The 18,991-nt window shown below is 31.8% G+C and overlaps 3 protein-coding genes across 10 annotated transcripts in view; all 3 read left to right on the top strand.

The window, feature by feature from the left end:
• The window catches only part of LOC120338925 (receptor-type tyrosine-protein phosphatase eta-like), a 51,562-nt gene extending 37,789 nt beyond the window's left edge, over nt 1–13,773 (top strand). For 4 of the 8 annotated variants that reach the window (XM_078115792.1, XM_078115789.1, XM_078115791.1 and 1 more), the window contains 8 exons: nt 116–243; nt 329–355; nt 1,237–1,394; nt 2,039–2,174; nt 2,833–2,916; nt 4,112–4,241; nt 6,260–7,495; nt 10,006–13,773. In XM_078115792.1, the coding sequence (XP_077971918.1) occupies nt 116–243; nt 329–355; nt 1,237–1,394; nt 2,039–2,174; nt 2,833–2,916; nt 4,112–4,241; nt 6,260–7,495; nt 10,006–10,046 (1,940 nt within the window). In that variant the 3' untranslated portion in view covers nt 10,047–13,773. Of the gene's footprint in view, nt 1–115; nt 244–328; nt 356–1,236; nt 1,395–2,038; nt 2,175–2,832; nt 2,917–4,111; nt 4,242–5,222; nt 5,282–6,259; nt 7,496–8,075; nt 8,120–10,005 lie in introns of all 8 variants that reach the window. The other 4 variants (XM_078115795.1, XM_078115794.1, XM_039406930.2 and 1 more) reach the window with 4 other exon arrangements.
• The window catches only part of LOC120339668 (ras-related protein Rap-1b-like), a 352,566-nt gene that overhangs the window by 278,644 nt on the left and 54,931 nt on the right, over nt 1–18,991 (top strand). The gene's annotated exons all lie outside the window — the stretch shown is intronic.
• LOC120339189 (receptor-type tyrosine-protein phosphatase beta-like) overlaps nt 18,119–18,991 on the top strand; it is a 54,374-nt gene continuing 53,501 nt past the window's right edge. The window contains exons 1-2 of the mRNA XM_078115788.1: nt 18,119–18,290; nt 18,758–18,943. Of these exons, the coding sequence (XP_077971914.1) occupies nt 18,213–18,290; nt 18,758–18,943 (264 nt within the window). The 5' untranslated portion in view covers nt 18,119–18,212. The remainder of the gene's footprint in view (nt 18,291–18,757; nt 18,944–18,991) is intronic.

The raw sequence follows: 18,991 nt of genomic DNA, 5'->3' as shown, positions 1-18,991 counted from the left end.
TAGAAAATAGTAATAGAAAAATTTAAGAAACCAAATTGTTCTGTTTTTTGAGTCACCTTGCAGTTTAGTACTTAGTACTTGCTTCTAATTGAGAATGATTTTATTTATTTTCCAGGCAAGATCAAGTGCGATCACTATTGGCCATTCGACAATGAACCTGTCATGAGTGGTGACCTCACCATACAAATGACATCAGAGTCTATGCTTCCCGAATGGACTATTAGAGAGTTTAAGATCACTCATGTAAGTATGGGCCAGACAAAATCCTGTGCTGTATCACGCCTTCATTTTTATTTTCCAATTTTAAAGTTTTATTTTCTTTCTGCAGAGAAGATTGCTTAAAAACCTGTTTAAGGTAAAAGTGTGATCGCATGGAAATTTGTAGAAATTTATTTTTCATTAGATCAGGGGTGTGCAACAAGCAGTCCGTGGGCCACAACCCGGTCTGCCAATCCATTCAGTGTTGCCCTTGTCGACACAAGGAATTTTCTCCATCAAACATAAAATCCTTATTCGGTAGTTTATTTTAAAAAAATGCTTACATGGGTAGAAATATATAATGTTTTTTTACTCTTGTCACTGAGTTAAATTTTGCATTCTGAAAATGTTATAATTCGTTGTGTACATGGAAAAACTGAATTTTTTGTGTGGCAGAGATATATCTCTGAAGTTGGTTATATGGCCCATCGACAAAAAATTTTGCACATCTCTGTATTAGACAAAATAGAAAAGTCAGTCCTCATTTTGATTGATAATTTGGGATGAAATTGATTGTTGAGACTAGCTACCATTTGGTAAAGAGTTTTGGTGTTGCATTGATACAATGGTTATTGTAGCGCTCTGTTAAATTAAATATAAATTGGTTAATTATTGAAGTTTGAATGATCAAAACAGCTCGAGCGTTCGAATACAGACTTAATTACGTATATTACATGATGTAAATTTCAGGAATGAATTTGAGCTAAATGTCATGACTCATAAAACCAGTCACAGAAATCTTGTTGTATATTTGTTTGGTTGAAAATTGTCTTTAAAACCAAAACATTAACCAAACCATGAACCATGCCCAAATTTCCTACTATAACCAGAAATGGGCACTTGAATTAGGTCAACAACTCGTAGATATATATTATGTGACAGATTATTAAATAAATATACCTCCATTTTATAAAAAAATTTATTCCACAAGATTCTTCACATTCTTTTTATAGCGGTCTTTTGCATTCCAATATACAGGGTGCTAACACTCGACGTGTTCGTCAATTCCACTACACTGTATGGCCTGATCATGGTGTTCCAGAAACCACAGAAACCCTCGTTAAGTTTATAAGATATGTAAGAAGAACAATCGACAGAGAAGCTAAACATACAGGACCTACTGTTGTTCACTGCAGGTTAGTTTATTTGACTTTATCCCAGAATTTTGACAAAATGAGGAAAAAACTTTTTTTTGAAACTTGTGTAACTTTTTATTGAAATATGTTGGTGAATATTGCCTACAAACTATGATTAAATAGCTTAAATAACACCTATTTTTTGTAATAATTTCAATTTATTTTTTTTAAACTGATTATTTACCATTTTATCTTGAATTATCTTCAGAAGATGACATGACATATCTTTTTGGATTATTAAAATTATATTTATTTCGCAAAATGTTTAAAATTCAAATTTTTAAAGGTATTTATTTATGTTACACTGTAAATTGAATAGATTTTGATTATAAACAACGATTTTACCGATGATTGAAGACCAATGCAGCGAAAAGTTTCTGAAATGTGATTTAGCGTTCCATTTCATGTATTTAAATGTGTTGATAATTATTCAATTACATCATTATTTTATTTTTTTATAAATTTATGAAATTTCAAACCTCGTTTCTTCATATTCCCCCTATATTTGAACCTCTAGTTTAGTTTATGTTTGGCCACTTTTCTGATCATTGGTAACCAGACAAGATTTGCCTTAAAATTTAAACGTCTTGCCCACTCTTTCTTTTTTCCTGGATAACTGTGAAAATATATCTTTGAATTTTTAGTGCCGGCGTTGGACGTACTGGAACATTCATTGCAATGGACAGATTACTTCAACATATGCACGATAATACTTATGTTGATATCTATGGAATTGTTCATCAAATGAGGATGCACAGAGTGTTCATGGTGCAAACCGAGGTACGTTAAAATCCCAAAATTCAATTTTAAGCTTGATATTGAAAACGTGAAAGAAAAATTAAATAGATAGAAAATGGAATTTTTAAATTGTTAAAGTTTCAACTATGGCCTAGCAGCTAAAGCGTTAGACTTTAGAAAAAAAAATCTAAATTTCTGTAACATTGTTGACGAGTATCAGTAAAAGCAGTTTCTATTTTGATCTTATGAAACCTCACAGTTGTATGTATGTATGTTTATTTGTCTCATAATTGTAACAGTATCTGCATAATAGTTAAACGGTATAAACGAGACGGGATACATGTTCAAGACCTCACTGGCCTAAGACACAGATGTGCGACATGCACCTCAACAAGTATAACTGCAGTTTAGGACTGCTGCGAGCCAAATATAAGATGAATAGGAAAGTACTCTAAATGAAATACCAGTCGAACCTAAATTAAATTAACAGATTAGTTCAATTTATTCTATTGGAATATAAATTGGTGCATGATAATTCCACTCTTTTGCGTTTCTAGTGTTTTCAATTAGACCATATGAAATACTTCACATTTTACGATTATATTCTGAATAGGATATTATTGGGTATCCAATCATGACCAAATTCAAACTTTTTTCAAGGAAATCTTTCATAATTATCAATTTTTTTCTGTGTTTTTAGAGTCAGTATATCCTTATACATAAGATGGTCGATGATGTCAATCAAAATCTTTATGATGAAGATGAATCCAACAGTGAAGATCAGGTTCGTTTATCTTTGTGTAAATAAAATAAAATCATAAAAGCATTTTATGTCATATATAATGAGTTACAAACTATATATTACTTCCAATGCAATCCAATTTTTAATATATGATTAATTGGAAATCTTATTGCACATGCAGTTTAGGCAGTGATGGTACTTGAAGACCAGGTTCACTTTTTGAACTCTTTAACAAGTATTTTTTGCTGAACTCGAGGTTCTATAGTTTTATGTCATATTTATTAACGCAGGGTGGTCCAAGGTTGTCTTTCGGCTCCGGGGGCCACAAAATAATTTTTGCATTGTTTGCGGGCTACAATAATGCCGAGACTAGGTAAACAGTGAAATACAAAACAAACACTTTTATTGTGTAAACACAGTGATCAGTATTTGTTATTTATCAAGCTAAAACATGCAAAAAACCACCAAAAAACTTACTAAAACCTGCAAAAATCTTTCTTTCATTTTCGAACATCGATAAGATCTTCAAAGCAAAATATTAACCTTAGAAAATTATATTCTTAAATTATATTCTTTTGTCACTGACACAACTTGCCGACATATCAAGCAAGCATTGTGGTATTTCCCTCTCACATCTGATCTGCCACATGTGGCCCGAAGGCCTGAGTTTGCACAACCCTGTACTAATGTATGTCACTATGTAAACTACATTTCCATGACACGCTTTAAATAAATTGAATACACAAGTAACACAACTTTCCAAGCTATTGAGTTGTGCGATCAAGAACGGATTTGCTGATTATCACGGCGTTTCAAGAACGGGTATGCTTGAACCCATACGAACCCCCTGAATCTTACTACTGGTCGTAGAACTGCGTCATGCCTACTTCCTTGCCTTATTCACGGGTCGTATTGTTTTCATTCCTTGCTTATTCATTGAAATATTCAATTGGAAGAATTTCTTTTGTACTCAATGAATACTTATTTTTAAAAATTGTCTTCAATTTTGCTCTGTTCAATAGTTTTTTTTTTGCAGGCGTTTATATAATAGGCATCTAGAATACCAATCAGTGTAATATAAATCTTTTTTGTTTAGTTGGAAAATTTGACGCTCTCGAATTTCCCCAAAGTTTGGCTCTGGTTCAAGTAAAGGAAAAATGCAGCAAACACGCCGCTTTCATTCCGATTATTTCGATAGCGGGATGTTGCTTAAATTAAAAATACATTTTTTTTGCAGAATGGTGAACCAGTATATGAAAATACCAAAGAAGAGGCCGTTTATGAAAATACTAAATTCAATGGAGATATTGATAAAAATAATATTGATGGAATAACAAATCCTGCTATGATACATCCTGAAGAAGATGGTAATGATTTTTTTACATGTCTAGTGGTGATATATAGGTTTCTTTGTATTTATCGAGTGAAACTAAAGGGTTGATCAATTAATTTGCGATGTTTTGACAGTTCAATTATCAGGGATAAAATAACTATGACATTTCAGTCTTTGCTTAATATGGGGTGATGGAAATGTTAATAAGAACCACTCGACAATGGCATTCATAATATTTGAGTAATGAAGTTTGACATTGTAATGATCATCGATACATTACATGCCTCCATATATCGTACATGAATTATGGTGCCGATAAAATTAACTTTTTTATTAAGTTGTCAGATAGGCTCAATCATTTGATGTTGCTGTGAACCTTTATTTCTTTGTGACATCATATAAACATTATGCCAGTACTTAAATAATTTATTCATACTCTGGCCTTTATCAAGTCTGTGACGTTTCTGCTACTTCTGCTGATGGTTGTAGGTATAAACTTCTCTATCATCTCTATTGTCTTATGACTTCACATTTTACTAGCAAACTGGATTCGTGCTTTCGCAATAACGCTCTTGGGAATATTATTGAAGTATTAATGTATGTTTTCAGGATAGGATAGGATATACCTTTCTATCCCGGTGAAGAGGAAAGCTGTAAAGACGGCCTAATTATATGGCAAACCATGGCCTTTCGTTTGGTTACCAGTCAATGTCGGGTTTGGGATTAGTCAGTCGTTTTTTGTTTTCAGATGCATAGGCTTGATGGTGGAGGAAGCCCGACCAGGGGTTACGTAACCCACCTTTGTCATTGGGGATGATATGAGCATCCTCCACTTTATATCACGATATAGTACTTTTAAATTAGGTTTAGTTTTTATTTAACTGAGCCAAATTTGAGCCATAATGTGTGACCTCGCTTTGAACAGATTTCCTAAAAAAATGGTTTATCCATTCTCTGCTTTCATTATAGTCTTAATTAAAATGCAATTTCGTTTATAATGTGTTTTTAAACTTAGGTCATCACAAACTGTCTAATGGTGGTGCTTTGTAATACATCCATGAATGTGATTAACATGTATGTAATTGTGAAGGTTTGTCTGGATTGTTGCCATCATTGGAATGTGCTTGTTTTTGTCACTTTGTCACATTTTGTTTGTTTTTGTTTTCATTCTTTGTTGTCAGCAAGAATTCTTCACCATTTTTAAATAAAGTATTATATTAGTTATCATTTAAACAAGGACACATAGTATCATGTTGTCATAAAAGTAAGCACATACATGTCTTTTAAACCCAGTCTTGGGAATTACATTTGTGAAACTGATGCTCAGCTTATTAGGTTAAATCATCAAGTTAAGAAAATTTCATCAAGTTTCGCCCAGTACATCACCCAGAAAGTAATAATTTCCATAGCTTTGATGAGTCTACTTGTCTAGCTACTTGTTTATGGTTAAGATATAGGTGAACACCGTATGAACAAATTTCTGTGTGACAATTTAATATGGCCCACCAAACTTAATTGAAATAACTTAATACTTCATGTTTTTACATTTTGCGTTCTAGATACTGCCAGTTGTTACATTGTTATCACAGTATATTCGCAACAATTCAATTATGCTGGTATTTATAAATTATCGGCCCCTTTGCGGGTACTCTGCCAGGTAGTGAATATCCTTTCGCTTCTAATTTTGGCCCCTGTCAATCAATTTTTAGAACCACTGGAGTAGACTCATCTAAACCTCCACAACTTACCTAGTAATAACTTGAATATGAAACACTGTACTAGTGCATTATGTCATATATGCAATGACTTATCACTTTGTGAAAACAGGTTACGATTCCATTAAGTGAGAATTTAAAATGAGAGTTCAAAATTCAATTTCAGTCAATTTTTATTTTGTTCAATGCAACCACACCATCTCACCCACATTGTAAGCAGATGATTAAAACATTCCAGTATTTTAAATTAGCCGCTTGCTTAGAATTTGAGAAGAGAATATTAAGGATGAAATATGGAAAATTAGTCCTAAACCCCCCAAATTAATTTTATCAACAGAGAAGGTAGCAAGCAAACAGGAGAATGTGCCCTTGATGGTTGTCATTAACGAAATAAAACAGGAAGACATGGAAGTTTTTACGGACCACAAAAATGATAATTCAAAACAAGATGACATCACTTCAAAAAGTAAATCAGAGTCAGTATTGAAGCCGCACACAGAAAATCTATCCCAAACGATTGCAACGAAGAGTAGTGATTCTAGAGATAACAAGACAAAGAATGACGAAGCAACCTCGAAAGATTTTTCTCAAATAAAATCTGAAATACTGGAAAGTCTGAAGAATATGGAAGAGAAAGTTGCTGAGGAAAATGGCAGTAAGACGAATGTGAAAATCGAAGTTGATATTAGAGTGGTATCGGAGGAATCTCAAGCCATTACTACCGAAAGTGGCGATTCCGGTAATAACAAGAAGAAAATTGCTGAAGCAACTCCTGGAGATCCTTCTAAAATTAAATCTGAAATTTTGGAAAGTCTGAAGAAATTGGGAGAGGAACGTGCTAAAGAAAATGCCAGTAGCAAGAAAGATGATGCGAAAGATTCAGACGTAAAAGATAAATCAAAGTCAACAGATGCGAAAAGGGAAGTTGAGAATGTAGTTTTTCAACCTGTTATCATTGAAGGAAACGACTCACAGGATCATCACGATAAGATCAGTTCATTTGGAATTGACCTTCCTCTTTTAAGTCTGATATTGACGAAAGATGACTTGAGGAGAGGTGATACAACTGAAAGTGTCAAAAGTGATAAGAAAGCACTTGTAACAGATACAAAAATGACACAAAAACCGAAAGAGAGTCACATTACTACAGATAAACCTGAAAAAATTAGTTCTGAAGAGAAGAAGATCATAAAAGAAAATACCAAGGGAAGTAATGATGCAGAAAAGTCTATATCTAAACCACTTGTTCCTAAGCAAAAGCCAATTATTCCGCCGAAGAGAATAAAAAAAGTCGAGAGTGAAGAGCAAACACAAATTAGTAAATTATCTGTTGAAGTGTTGGTGAAGCCAAGCACTGGTAAAAAGGAAGAAGATAAAAGAGAATCAAGAGCAATCAAATTAGTCAAAACGACGAGTCGTTCTACTATTACATCAGAGGAAATAGAAGATTTCACTGATAAAAAGCTTCGTCGAGTGAGCTCGTCTTCTTCTTCGTCCTCATCACCCGTCGACGAAAGACCACCAGTCGATTACAGAGATCTACCTTCCGTTAAATCAAGAATCGGAAACTTAGGTGACCAATCGATCGTTTTGCATCGTGATTCAAAACAATACAATTCTGCGATTGAGAAACATTGTAGATTTATTGTGATAAGTTACATTTTCAACAATTTATGTTGCAGATTTTTTGTTTCAATATTATGGACTTCTTTGTACGGAAACTAATATCGTTGATTTGAATTTGTGTAAATTACAGGGTGACACAAGAAAACAAGAACTCAGTTCATTCGAAACCTATTTTAGAGAGCACATAACTTTTGTGCAAAGCACACTATATTACGGAAACTTTTGGTTACAATTGTGCACTAACATAAATTTCAAGCGTTGAATATATTCATCATTTCGTGGAAATAATCAAGAAATTTATGGTTTGTTTTTTTGTGTCAACATGTAGAATTTTATTTGAGTTTGGTGAGAAGTCAATAAAAGCTTGAATACTTATTGCGGATCAAGAATGTACAGCTTTATTGTCATTTTTATGCAAGAATTATATGACTATTTCTTTACAACCAGGGATGTAATTTTGAATATTATTTTTTTAACAGAGCTTATTATTTTTTTTAATTATGTTTTTTCTTAACATTTTCCTACAGTTTACTACCGTATGCATTCTGAAGTATGAATGAATAAATTCAAGGTATTGAGTAGTTTAGTAAAACACGTTTCTGTTATAATCAAACTTCCATTCTTTTCTATTTTTTCACCACAATATTCACCTTGTAATATTAGATTGTAGACATATGTAACTTGACTATGGGTTACATATTTCCTTATTCCAACATTTTGGCATTCTTGAATTTCGATATCACTATAAATTCATTTTAGTTACGTTGATTTCCAATCATGTTAACAAAATCATGTTATAACCGCTAAAGTCCGATGGATTCAAATCATCTGAATACTGAGATGCATTTTTTTATTTTTATGAAGTCTTTTTGAATTGAGTTCTTTTCTAATTCTAGTATCTATGGTAGCATTGAAGTATATTAGACTTTATTAGTTTCTTACCTACAGTGGTTAAATTGTATCTTCAAAACTGATAATTATCATCTTTGGCTTTTTATTTTCCTAAATCCGTATTTGAACAAAGAATTAGTTATTTAAAACCTGTCGAGTTAGTTTTTAAAATGTAACGACAAATAAAGGTTATATCCTTTCAGAAGACAAACACCTATTTTGACTTATGCAAATTTGAAAGTGGTTCAGTGGTTATAAGGAAACGCTTTCTAGTTTTAAAAAAATAATTCAGCGAAATGATATTTAGAGGTGTTTTTGAATGAAATGGGATTTACTTCAGCATTGCTTTCTAATCTGTATTCATTTATACTCAACCTTTTATGAAATGCATTATCGCAACATATAAAAGACAAAATAAAACTATAGCTGGTAGATTAAGAAGATGATAGTTTCGTTAACAATAAAATTTAACAAATTGTTATGAATTACTATCACTAATACATTAAGTAGTAAATTAAGCTAAATATTGGTCAAGCATGATCAAATCATATCTTGCCACTTCATTCGTGCATGTGCAATCTTGTGCATATTTCCTGTTATAATTTTGAATGGCCTCATTTGGATTATATTTTTGCATGCAGTTTTATTTTTAATAGACCAGTTCTGACCATATTCAGAGGTTTTATTTTTATGGAATGTTTTTTTGATTTAAATTCATTTGTTTTTTTGACACATTAACAAATTCAATTTTTTTGATCAGCAATGCATGGTACAGTTTATGCACTCAATATGATTTGGGTTTTAGAGTGTCCAATTTTGTCAGTTAAGAATAGCGATTGATATATGTCCTAATTTTCATAAAAGTCATGGGTTAAAACAGCGGTCTTGTTTTTTAGGTCACCTACGGTACTTGATATATGTACTGCTAGTACGGTTTCAGGTGCATGTTCACTAAACGACGTAAGCACTTCTATTTGGCGTTGCATACCATTTTCGCATATGTTATTCCAAACCCCCACCTGGCACTGTCATTCAAAGATTCATCACTATGACCTCACAATCACATCAAAGAGCTTGCCAAAGTGTAGCTACGATCGCCCGAAATAGCATATCCGCGGATGATATCAAACTCACTAACTCCAGCGATCTCTCTCATATCAGTATCGTTAATTTTGGGTGATCATCTTGGATGACAGTTAGTATAGTTTGGAGGGCCTTTTTACATCACTGTGACATCGTAGTGACGTAATATTTGAATGACATATATCACGTAATCAGGTGGGGGTTAGAAATAACATATGCAAAAACCATTGTGCCACGCCAACTACAAGTACTTACATCGTGTTTGAACATGGCCCCAGTTTATATATTTACTTGAATCATAGATGGATACATTTCCTGAAACATTCAATTTGTTATTTAATTAAATATTAGGCTTCCCTTTCATCCACGTTTAGCTAAAAAAGGACATTACGGTAAATATGAATTCACGATAAAAGGATTGACGTAAGCAATTTCTATTTTCTATGAAAAATCTTTTAATAACATCCATTTAATTTAATACAGAATCTATCAGTTCAGAAGATATGCCTGGAGAAAAGTTGTAACACGACATATGTTTGCAAATCAGATAAAGATACTGGAGTCTGTCTTTCTATTGATGCACTCTCACTCGCTGATGCCCATGTCTCTATGTTCTTATGGTTGAGGCATAATGACAATGCTGTAAATTTAAAATCAGGCAGTTTGAAATGAGTAGTTTTGTAATTTGGTGTGTATATTTTGTTATTGTGGATATTTTGTAGATAATTACTCTTTTCTTGTATCCGCTACTCTACTTGTATTTCTGAGGAAACTATTATTTGATAATATTTAAAAATGTTGTTAGTTGATTTCGCTCCGTTTGCTTGTAGAAAAATATTGCTCGTAATCATTGGTATATATTATGATTTAATAGCTACGCTCTTCAGTATTAGCATAAAGTATTTAAATAGAATATGTAAATACAATTATACCAACCTTGTCCATAAATCTGATTTAGCCTAAATAAATTACAAATATTGTTGTCTTTATGCAGCTTTTACTAATGAAATTAAATAAGTTCACCATTCCCTCGGAGCCTAATTTCAACTATCACATCCTATTTGCTTGATTTTAGTGCAATCTTTTCTGAATGCGCTTAGCAACTACGTACTATGTGCCTTATTCTGTGTTTTCTATTTCCTGTCTTTCCATATTATTCTATAGTCATTTTTTTATAGTTTATATTTGTTCAAGTGTGGTCCATTTATAAAGCAAAACTAACCAGCATCGTACCATACTTGATTTCTCTAATCAGTTATGTTATGCTTTCTCGTACTATTGCACAAATCATGATGATTTAGGGATTAATTTCTTATTTTTGTATGCTATATATGCCATAAATACACAATATGAATTTTCACAAGATAACGCTTAATATACACAAGATATCATGTTTAGACGTATCGTTTGCAACAACCGTTTGCGTCTTTTATCTTTTATATAACTAATCATTGTGAGATAATAAAATATGTTGATTACATATGGATGCCTTTATCACACCCAAAATCAACTTCACCTGGTTATTATAAAAAATGATTTACTTAAAAGTTTAATTTGAGTCTTAATGCTTGCCATAGTGTGGACTGTGATATTCACTTCTTAAATTAAAGAGTATATTGATTCCTTCATATTTAATCTTGCTTCATAAGCCATTCAATAAATTTAAACCGTACTAATCATGTTTATTGTTGCTACTATGTACTTCTGAGTTTGGTTTTGATTCAATACAATATCCAAATACGACTGTTAATATTTTGTTATAGATACTTTGTTTATCATGCCCTACAAATTCTATATTTTCTATATATATTCAATCTATGTTCAACACAATCTCAGTTTATGAGATTCCACTGTTTTGTTGAATATTTTCTCAATTCCACCGTATTCTCTCTGTAGAAATCACATACCAATCCATTTTATGTGAAAATCTTGAGTGCTAGATAGGGGTCACACTAGGTTGTCAGTGCAATGAGCCAGAAGAAATTTCCCAATGAATGTTGTTTAGTTATCAATAAGCTTTATTCTGTACGAAGGTGTGCACATAAAAAATTTTAATACGGTTTTCAGTTGTTATAGGAATCCAAAAGCAAGCCTTATATTCTCATCAAAAATTATGTATGGGCCATCGATTTAGATAAAATTATATTGCAATAATCAAATGAAAATTTAGATTTGAGAATCATTTGATATTTGAAAGCATTTTTCTGTACTTCATTTCATTGGACCCAAATAAAAGCTAAAATTGGCATTATATCGGATAATACTACTTCGAAACGATTCAAAAAAAAGTCCAGGAATACAGCCTATTTCAAATACATTATTAAACTAATAGCATATTACATTATTATTGTTTGAAAATGAATTGCATTTTAAAATATGCAAGGATTTATCATCCAAAAAATTGAAATTACTTTTTCAATGTAAAATTGCCCTGTGTAATGGAAGAATTAGTCGTATAGTAGTATACTAATTATGGAACTAATCCGATTACAAGCTATAGTCAATCTAATAATCAAATAAATTAGTGCAATTACACTGATAAATTCACTTTTTCTTACAAGATACTAATTGGTTGTTTGCCTAAACAAAATTATCTAGAAGAATGTGCCTTAATTAAATGATTTACTCTGTGATTTTGATTCACTATTAAACCACGATCATTCAGGTTTGAAAACGAAAACTTTTTCCAAAATGAAAATATTAAATATTAGAGTTTAATATTAATTTTCTTACTATTTTCTCAATTTTGTTAAGCGCACATAGATGAGGCAAAAGCATAAACAGATGAAACGAACTTATCTTAAGACATGGCATATTTATATATTATACATAAAACTATTGGACATTCTAATCAATTAATAAATTTTCTTACTTTTGATGCTTAACATATTTTTAGATAAATTTACACTCTTTTGTTTGTTAAACTAGCAAAAATTACTATGTGCTATATGGTGTTGGGTTGAGGGCCTTTAATGAATATTTTTTTTCCTAATTCAGATTTCTTGCCTTATTTATTTTATAAAAAACATTTCCTGCCCCAAATACCGAATCTACACAAGTAGTGAGTTACTTTTTGGTGATATGAGTTGGAATAGTTAGATGTGTCTGTTTTTTGTTAGTTTTAAAAATGCTAGTATATTATTCAGTGTAGTATTGTTTTTTGTGTTTTCGTTAGGGTATATTTTTCTGTAATTTTTTTGAAACCTATTTATGATTGAGTGCTTTTCCTAATAATTTCTTTGTATTATGTAAAATCATGGTGTTCACATTTCTTTTTTTTCCTTATGAAATTATGTGGCAAAGGGAAGTTGAATTTAAAAAAAAATGTACAACTATCAATCTATTTCGGGTATATGTATGACCAGTGTTTGGCTTCAGGTGGAGTGCAATTTTATGATTTATTTTTCCGGTTCAAACAGTTTCTGAATGCGGTACTCTGACAAGTGTTTGTTAGGTAATTTGGAAATCTAAATTGTGTAATACAGGGTGGTCACATAAAACAGAAGCCAGGTAGGTTATTTGTAACATATTCTGGAAAGAAAATATCTTTTGTAAAGAGCTTCCTGGTTTGCTGAAACTTTTGGGTACAATCATACACGGACATAGGTTCAAGTGTAAAGTTCAAGTCAATAAATATATTTTCTTTATTCTCCTGAAGGTAATTACAATTTTTTTTTGTGGTGGCGGGTGAGAGGCACCCTGTAATATGATGATTTGGAATACATTAGCCAGGGCAATTAGCCTTCTTCAGCTCACAGCCTCGACCAATTTTTTCCAAACTGCTTATTTAATGAAATTATTTGTAATGTTATTATAAAAGATATTTAAAAGTAACTAATGGATGACAGTCTAATCTAGCAGCAATTAAAGTAAAGGAATCAAATACTAAAATAATTCTTGAAAGCCCAATTCTTTGCATCAAGGCATGACCAAATCATCTTCAATTAAAAACTTGGAAGAAAGCTGTTGAATTATTCTAAAAATGTAACAAATTATTCTAAATAAGCCGTTCATTGGTGGCCCACTGAGTGCTAATTTTAGGATGAAATTTTTTTCTTCTAATATTTCTGTTTTTTATCATTGTATCTGGGTGATTAATTTTTAACTCATTGTGATAGATAATATAATTTTTTCATCAGAATTATAATATAATATTTGCTGCATCATATATATGTCAGCTACTATTTCCATAATTTAAATATTATTGACCAATCTTTCTGTATATGCAAATAAAATTGGCATCATAACACATTATGCTTGTGAGTTGTTTCTGTGCATAAAGGATAGAATAGATGTTGTAGTGAGGATTAATCAGTGAGCTTACGTCTGTGTCTGGTTCTCTTCTAGTATTTCTGCAGAAAAGTTGTCATCTGAGATACCAACTGCATTCTGATGGGATGTCAATAAAGCAGTGCAGTTAACCCGGTATGGCTGTTCGATGATAGCACATTTCTTACCTGGCCTTGTTCAGAATGTCCACAATATGAGCTTGGAGTAATGATGCGCGAACTACGACGAGTTGGCATTATCATGGCTTCATAAAGCATGGGACGGGGGCGCCAGACAATATCATCCAACCCACCGCGTACCAATAATATAAGGTTTTACGAGGATGACCAGTCCGCCGTTTCTCACAAACCAAGCGTAGCACTGTTTAAAAAAAATTTGCCTGAAAAAATCGTCATCATAATAAAACTGCGGTATTACTAGTTATTTCGTCACGGGAACAAGGGGCCATGAGGATACTCTAGTACACGGGGGGGGGGGGGGGGGGGTTGAGACTGTGGCCCGCAAGGAAATATTGTGCGGCTCGCGGAGAAGTTCAATTTTCGAATAGTGTGCCCGCGAAACGAGTTATATGGTTTAGTTATTCTGGTACGTGCGACAAAATTCCAATTCCCTTGCGTCGCAAAGCCTATAACAGTACCCGAGTGCCACTGTAATATTAGCAAAACTAGCTAGCAAAAACTTCAACTAATATAAATTATACCTTAAATAAAAGTGCGGCCCGCGGCTCAACCCAATTACTTGAATCTGACCCTCCTGTAATAAAGGTTGCACACCCCTGCTCTAGTATATACATTATCGACTTTCCTCTCCCCTAAATTGAATATTTTATATAGTAACACACCTTTTTAACATTTGACAATCTGTGGCATTTGTCTGAGCAGTCCTATATCTTCTTTGTATGATGCATAAAAAAGCTCAGCATCCGTAAAAACATGCAGTCGGGCCAATTCATCTGTCTTGACTGGTGAGGTGATCCGGCCAAGACGCGTTCAGCAAACCTCAGATACTCCATAGTCTATTGGGGGACACCTAAATGATGCATCTTGGTGACTAACATGAGTCATATTAAGTTTTTATCATGCTGGACCTTACACAAAAGTTAGATACATGGATCGTGCTTGATCAGGCATGATATAACAGATGTATTAAAAATAACCTAACACAGAAAGCATTAACCAAAAAAGAGAAGGTAAATCTTCAAGATCGTGAAACTAGCAGCTAGCAAAACAAGGGAAAAGAAAACTTAACATCAGTCGCAGAAACAAAAGAGAAATTGTATTTGCAACAAAGTTAAGTGACCTGTCCAGCTGCAACAGGCAAGTGGTCATAAACATAAGTACTGAACAACAGAAGGCACCAGAATAGGAAATTCTAGAAAAACTATACTCTTGTAAAGTTAGGATTTTGTCCATACTTCTAAATATTACTTCTTGCTATGAGGGAGATTCTAATTTTCATTATCACATTGTTTACACTTGGGTTAACATTTTGAAACATGACTGAATTCCTCTCTAACCAAATTTTATGTCTGGCAGTGCACAGTAATAATATAATGGCGTTACGTTCTAAGTTGTACAAATGTTAATAACATTCATGATTAAAATCTAGTAATATACAAGTAATATAATTATTTGATTGATTGATTTTTCAAAACACAATGATTGATTTTTAAGACAATAGAATAAACATAAACATTTTGTGCGAAAGGAAAGTTCCAAAATAAATGTGAAACAAACTCAGGTTCTTGTGAACAAAACACACAAAATTTATTCCCAGAAATATGTCCTAATCTGGATTTTACTTTAAGAGAAAAAGCATTTCACATTACTTTATAATGAAAAGATTTAAAACACTATTGGACAATATCTTACAATGAATATTAGTACAGGGCCCTTCTAAAGTACCATCCCAAAGAAACACAATTTTTTATTCTACACAATTGTTTACAATTTTATTATAAAGTAGCATATAATTTCCTTGTTTTAAATCATTTCCAGTGATGTTATATTGTCTTCGAAAATTAATCAAAGCTGCATAATATTCATGAGGATAAAATGCATGAGTTACACTATTGTTAAACAATAAACAAAGTTGTTGACCAATATTATATTCTATAAAACCCAAAACTGATGGTCTATATTGCTCAGTAGTCACATTAATTTTATCACAATAATAATCAAAAGCAGTCATTATATACAAACACATGGTAAACAAAGGTATAATAATTATATCATAACCCTCAGATGCCTTGCTTCTGCACAGTGTTTCGATTTTCAAAATACTTCTTCCATCAAATACGTCTGTTTCAACGTCATCCGATAAAATATTCAAAACTGAACCAAAAACAAACATAAAAAGTCACTCAAACTTCAAAATTATTGCTTCACCACTCACCAGTAAAGCAATCAAAGTTTATAAGTAAAAAAAATGGAAAAAGGCTGTCATTCTAGAGACAGATTACTGTCCTATACTTTGCAATAAAAATAACCAATTAAAGGATGTGAGGCATGTATCAACTTTTCAAATTTACCACCATCAACAATGGATGGATGTTTGATTGTAATAGGCATGGGAAAAGCCATATTGTTGTACTGTACTATAATTAGCATTGTAGCATATATTTATGTCCGTATATAGAAACATAGGAAAGAAGATTATTTATTATACTTATACTTTTGCTATGTCCAGCTGCTCAAAGCATTTTAAAATTCAGACACATTTAGATTCACAGAAGTGGGATTTTCCGATTTTAGGGTTTATATATGTTTTTAAAAGTATTACATAGAATAGGTTGAAACCCTATCAAAAGTAAAATTAACTGCTTCTTCATTTAACTCATCTCTAGTAAAAAGACGTGGTTAGGGTGACGTGGTTGCTACAGGCTTAATTAATTTTCATTATTTTCTTTTCTGATGTTGAAATATCAGACTATTATGATAGAAATATCCTCATAGTGCAAACATATAGATATTTGTGTATCCGTGTATCCGGATAAATTGATATATTTTAAATCTCATTTCAAAATACTGTTATTGTCCATATTTACATGTTAAAAGGTACCAGATAATGTTAATATAAATCAAGCATTTGATACAAGCTAATTTGGTTGTACTTCTTGAAAGCCCTTTAAAGTTCCTGCTAAAAAGACAACTGAGCCTTGTTAAGAGCTAAGAATATTTTATGGTAATTTTATGCAAAAATTTGCTGATGAATAAGGAAGTAAATGTGCCTTCTTCGTTGTCAGCATATCTTAATTTTTTAATATGCAAATGAAGTATGTTTGAATTCCATTAAAAAATGGTAATTATTTTTATCTATTTCCATACAATATTTCAACAAAGGGAAATGTACACTTAACCAGGCATATTATAAGTATGGTTGCCTATATTAAAATGAAATTATACACGATAAGGACTTTTTCGAACTCTAAAATATCTGGTAATTTTACTATATTTGTTACTTCATGTTATAAAATCTATTGTTAAATAATAAGCTTCCTGGTTTCGTTGTCGAGTTACCACATCTAATTATTCCCTCAGCATCATTATTTTGCTGATGCCATGAAAGTATTAAAATAATTACGCATAATAGAAAAGGAAGTTGCATTTGAATTTTCTAATTTGCATGAAGAGCATAAATTTCCATGATACTGCATACTTTATTGTCTTATGGATCTTGTAAAAAGGAGGAAAATAACTTTTATTGAATATTAGGAAATATTCTATTTTTTTGCATATAATGATATACCAGTCATTATATTGTATTTGTGTGCTAAATGCTTGCGTAGGAAGTTTGCCAAGTTTTTGTCGTCTACTTGAAAGACACACACTAATCTTTTTCCTTTCTTTGCATATTTCGCACTTGCTAATATGTTAGAGATTTGCTGTTTATTGAATGGATTGTATTTTTCACCAAGTCTGATCTAAACTATCAGTTTGGAACCGTAATGGTAAAAGATTATAGGAATTACTTTTCTGTGAACGTTTTCTCACACTAGTAAATCATAACTTTTGCATTAATTAATTGATTTGAGAAATTACAGTAGTTCAATTGAAAAAATTTAGAATGCCTGATTAGTAGAATATTTGAATTGCATGTTTGAAGGTCAGGAGTCAACCTAAGAGATTTATTCCAATCATCTTGCTAAAGTATAAATGCGCACCTGTTATTTGCCCCAATCGAAACATAATTCTTGTTAATAAATTATATTTTTGTCCAAGTTATCAGTAAATATATTTGAAGCACTTATATATTCAATATTGATATTAGTTATTCCTGTTTTTCATTTGTACATTTACATTTCAGAAGTTAATATTCGTTCGTTTAATTCAGTTTGATAATTTGAAATAAAAAATTGGGTTACACAAAACTCTCTTCTTCATTGGATCGATTTTTACAGTATGCAAGGATGTTGCCTAATTAAAATGAAGGCTCGAACATTCTTCATTTCTCTGTTGATCTTTGTATGTTTAATTCAGGTAAAATTCAAATCAGGGCTTTTTTATGATATAGAAATATCCTATTTAATCAGATTTGATCATTGAATCCTTACATTTGGGGCCAAAAGGGTACTGATAGAAGTATATTTAGATTTTTTTTCAAATTGAAAAATTCTTTGTTTATACCAAAGTGTACCAAACAACAGTATTTTCATTATTTTATTAGGGTTCTAATAATAGTTAAACTTCGTTTATTTTACTATATTTTACTCCGTGCTGTTATGAAAATTTTTTTGATTCAGAATCCAATGATCCCCTAATTCTTTCAATACACAAGTTATATCACAGTCATGGTATTAAAAAATATTATGGTTTTCCATGATTTTCAGTGAATTTGTTTTGTTGCAGTGGAATCCAATCTATTCAGAGTAAGGAAATGTGCTTACATTTACTCCAAAAATGTTTACTTTTGTGTGTAAGATAGGATAATTACTTTACTTTTTAAGATTTGTCGTGGATTGGTTAAACCGACAATATCAAGTATAACCGCAACTGCAACTGAAATAACTGTTTCATGGACAAATGCAGCTGCAGACAACTACAGCATTGGTATAGTGAAATCGTATTCAGTTTCATCATCCGCGGACAATATCGGACTCTCAGATATAAGGCTTCACACAACAAGTCTTCAAGTATGGTTTTTTAAATTTTATATTGTTGTTTTTATGTTTGGTAACATT

The sequence above is a fragment of the Styela clava genome, chromosome 9 (assembly GCF_964204865.1).
Source record: "Styela clava chromosome 9, kaStyClav1.hap1.2, whole genome shotgun sequence".
Taxonomy (NCBI): domain Eukaryota; kingdom Metazoa; phylum Chordata; class Ascidiacea; order Stolidobranchia; family Styelidae; genus Styela; species Styela clava.
This window is presented reverse-complemented; position numbering and strand designations above follow the sequence as displayed.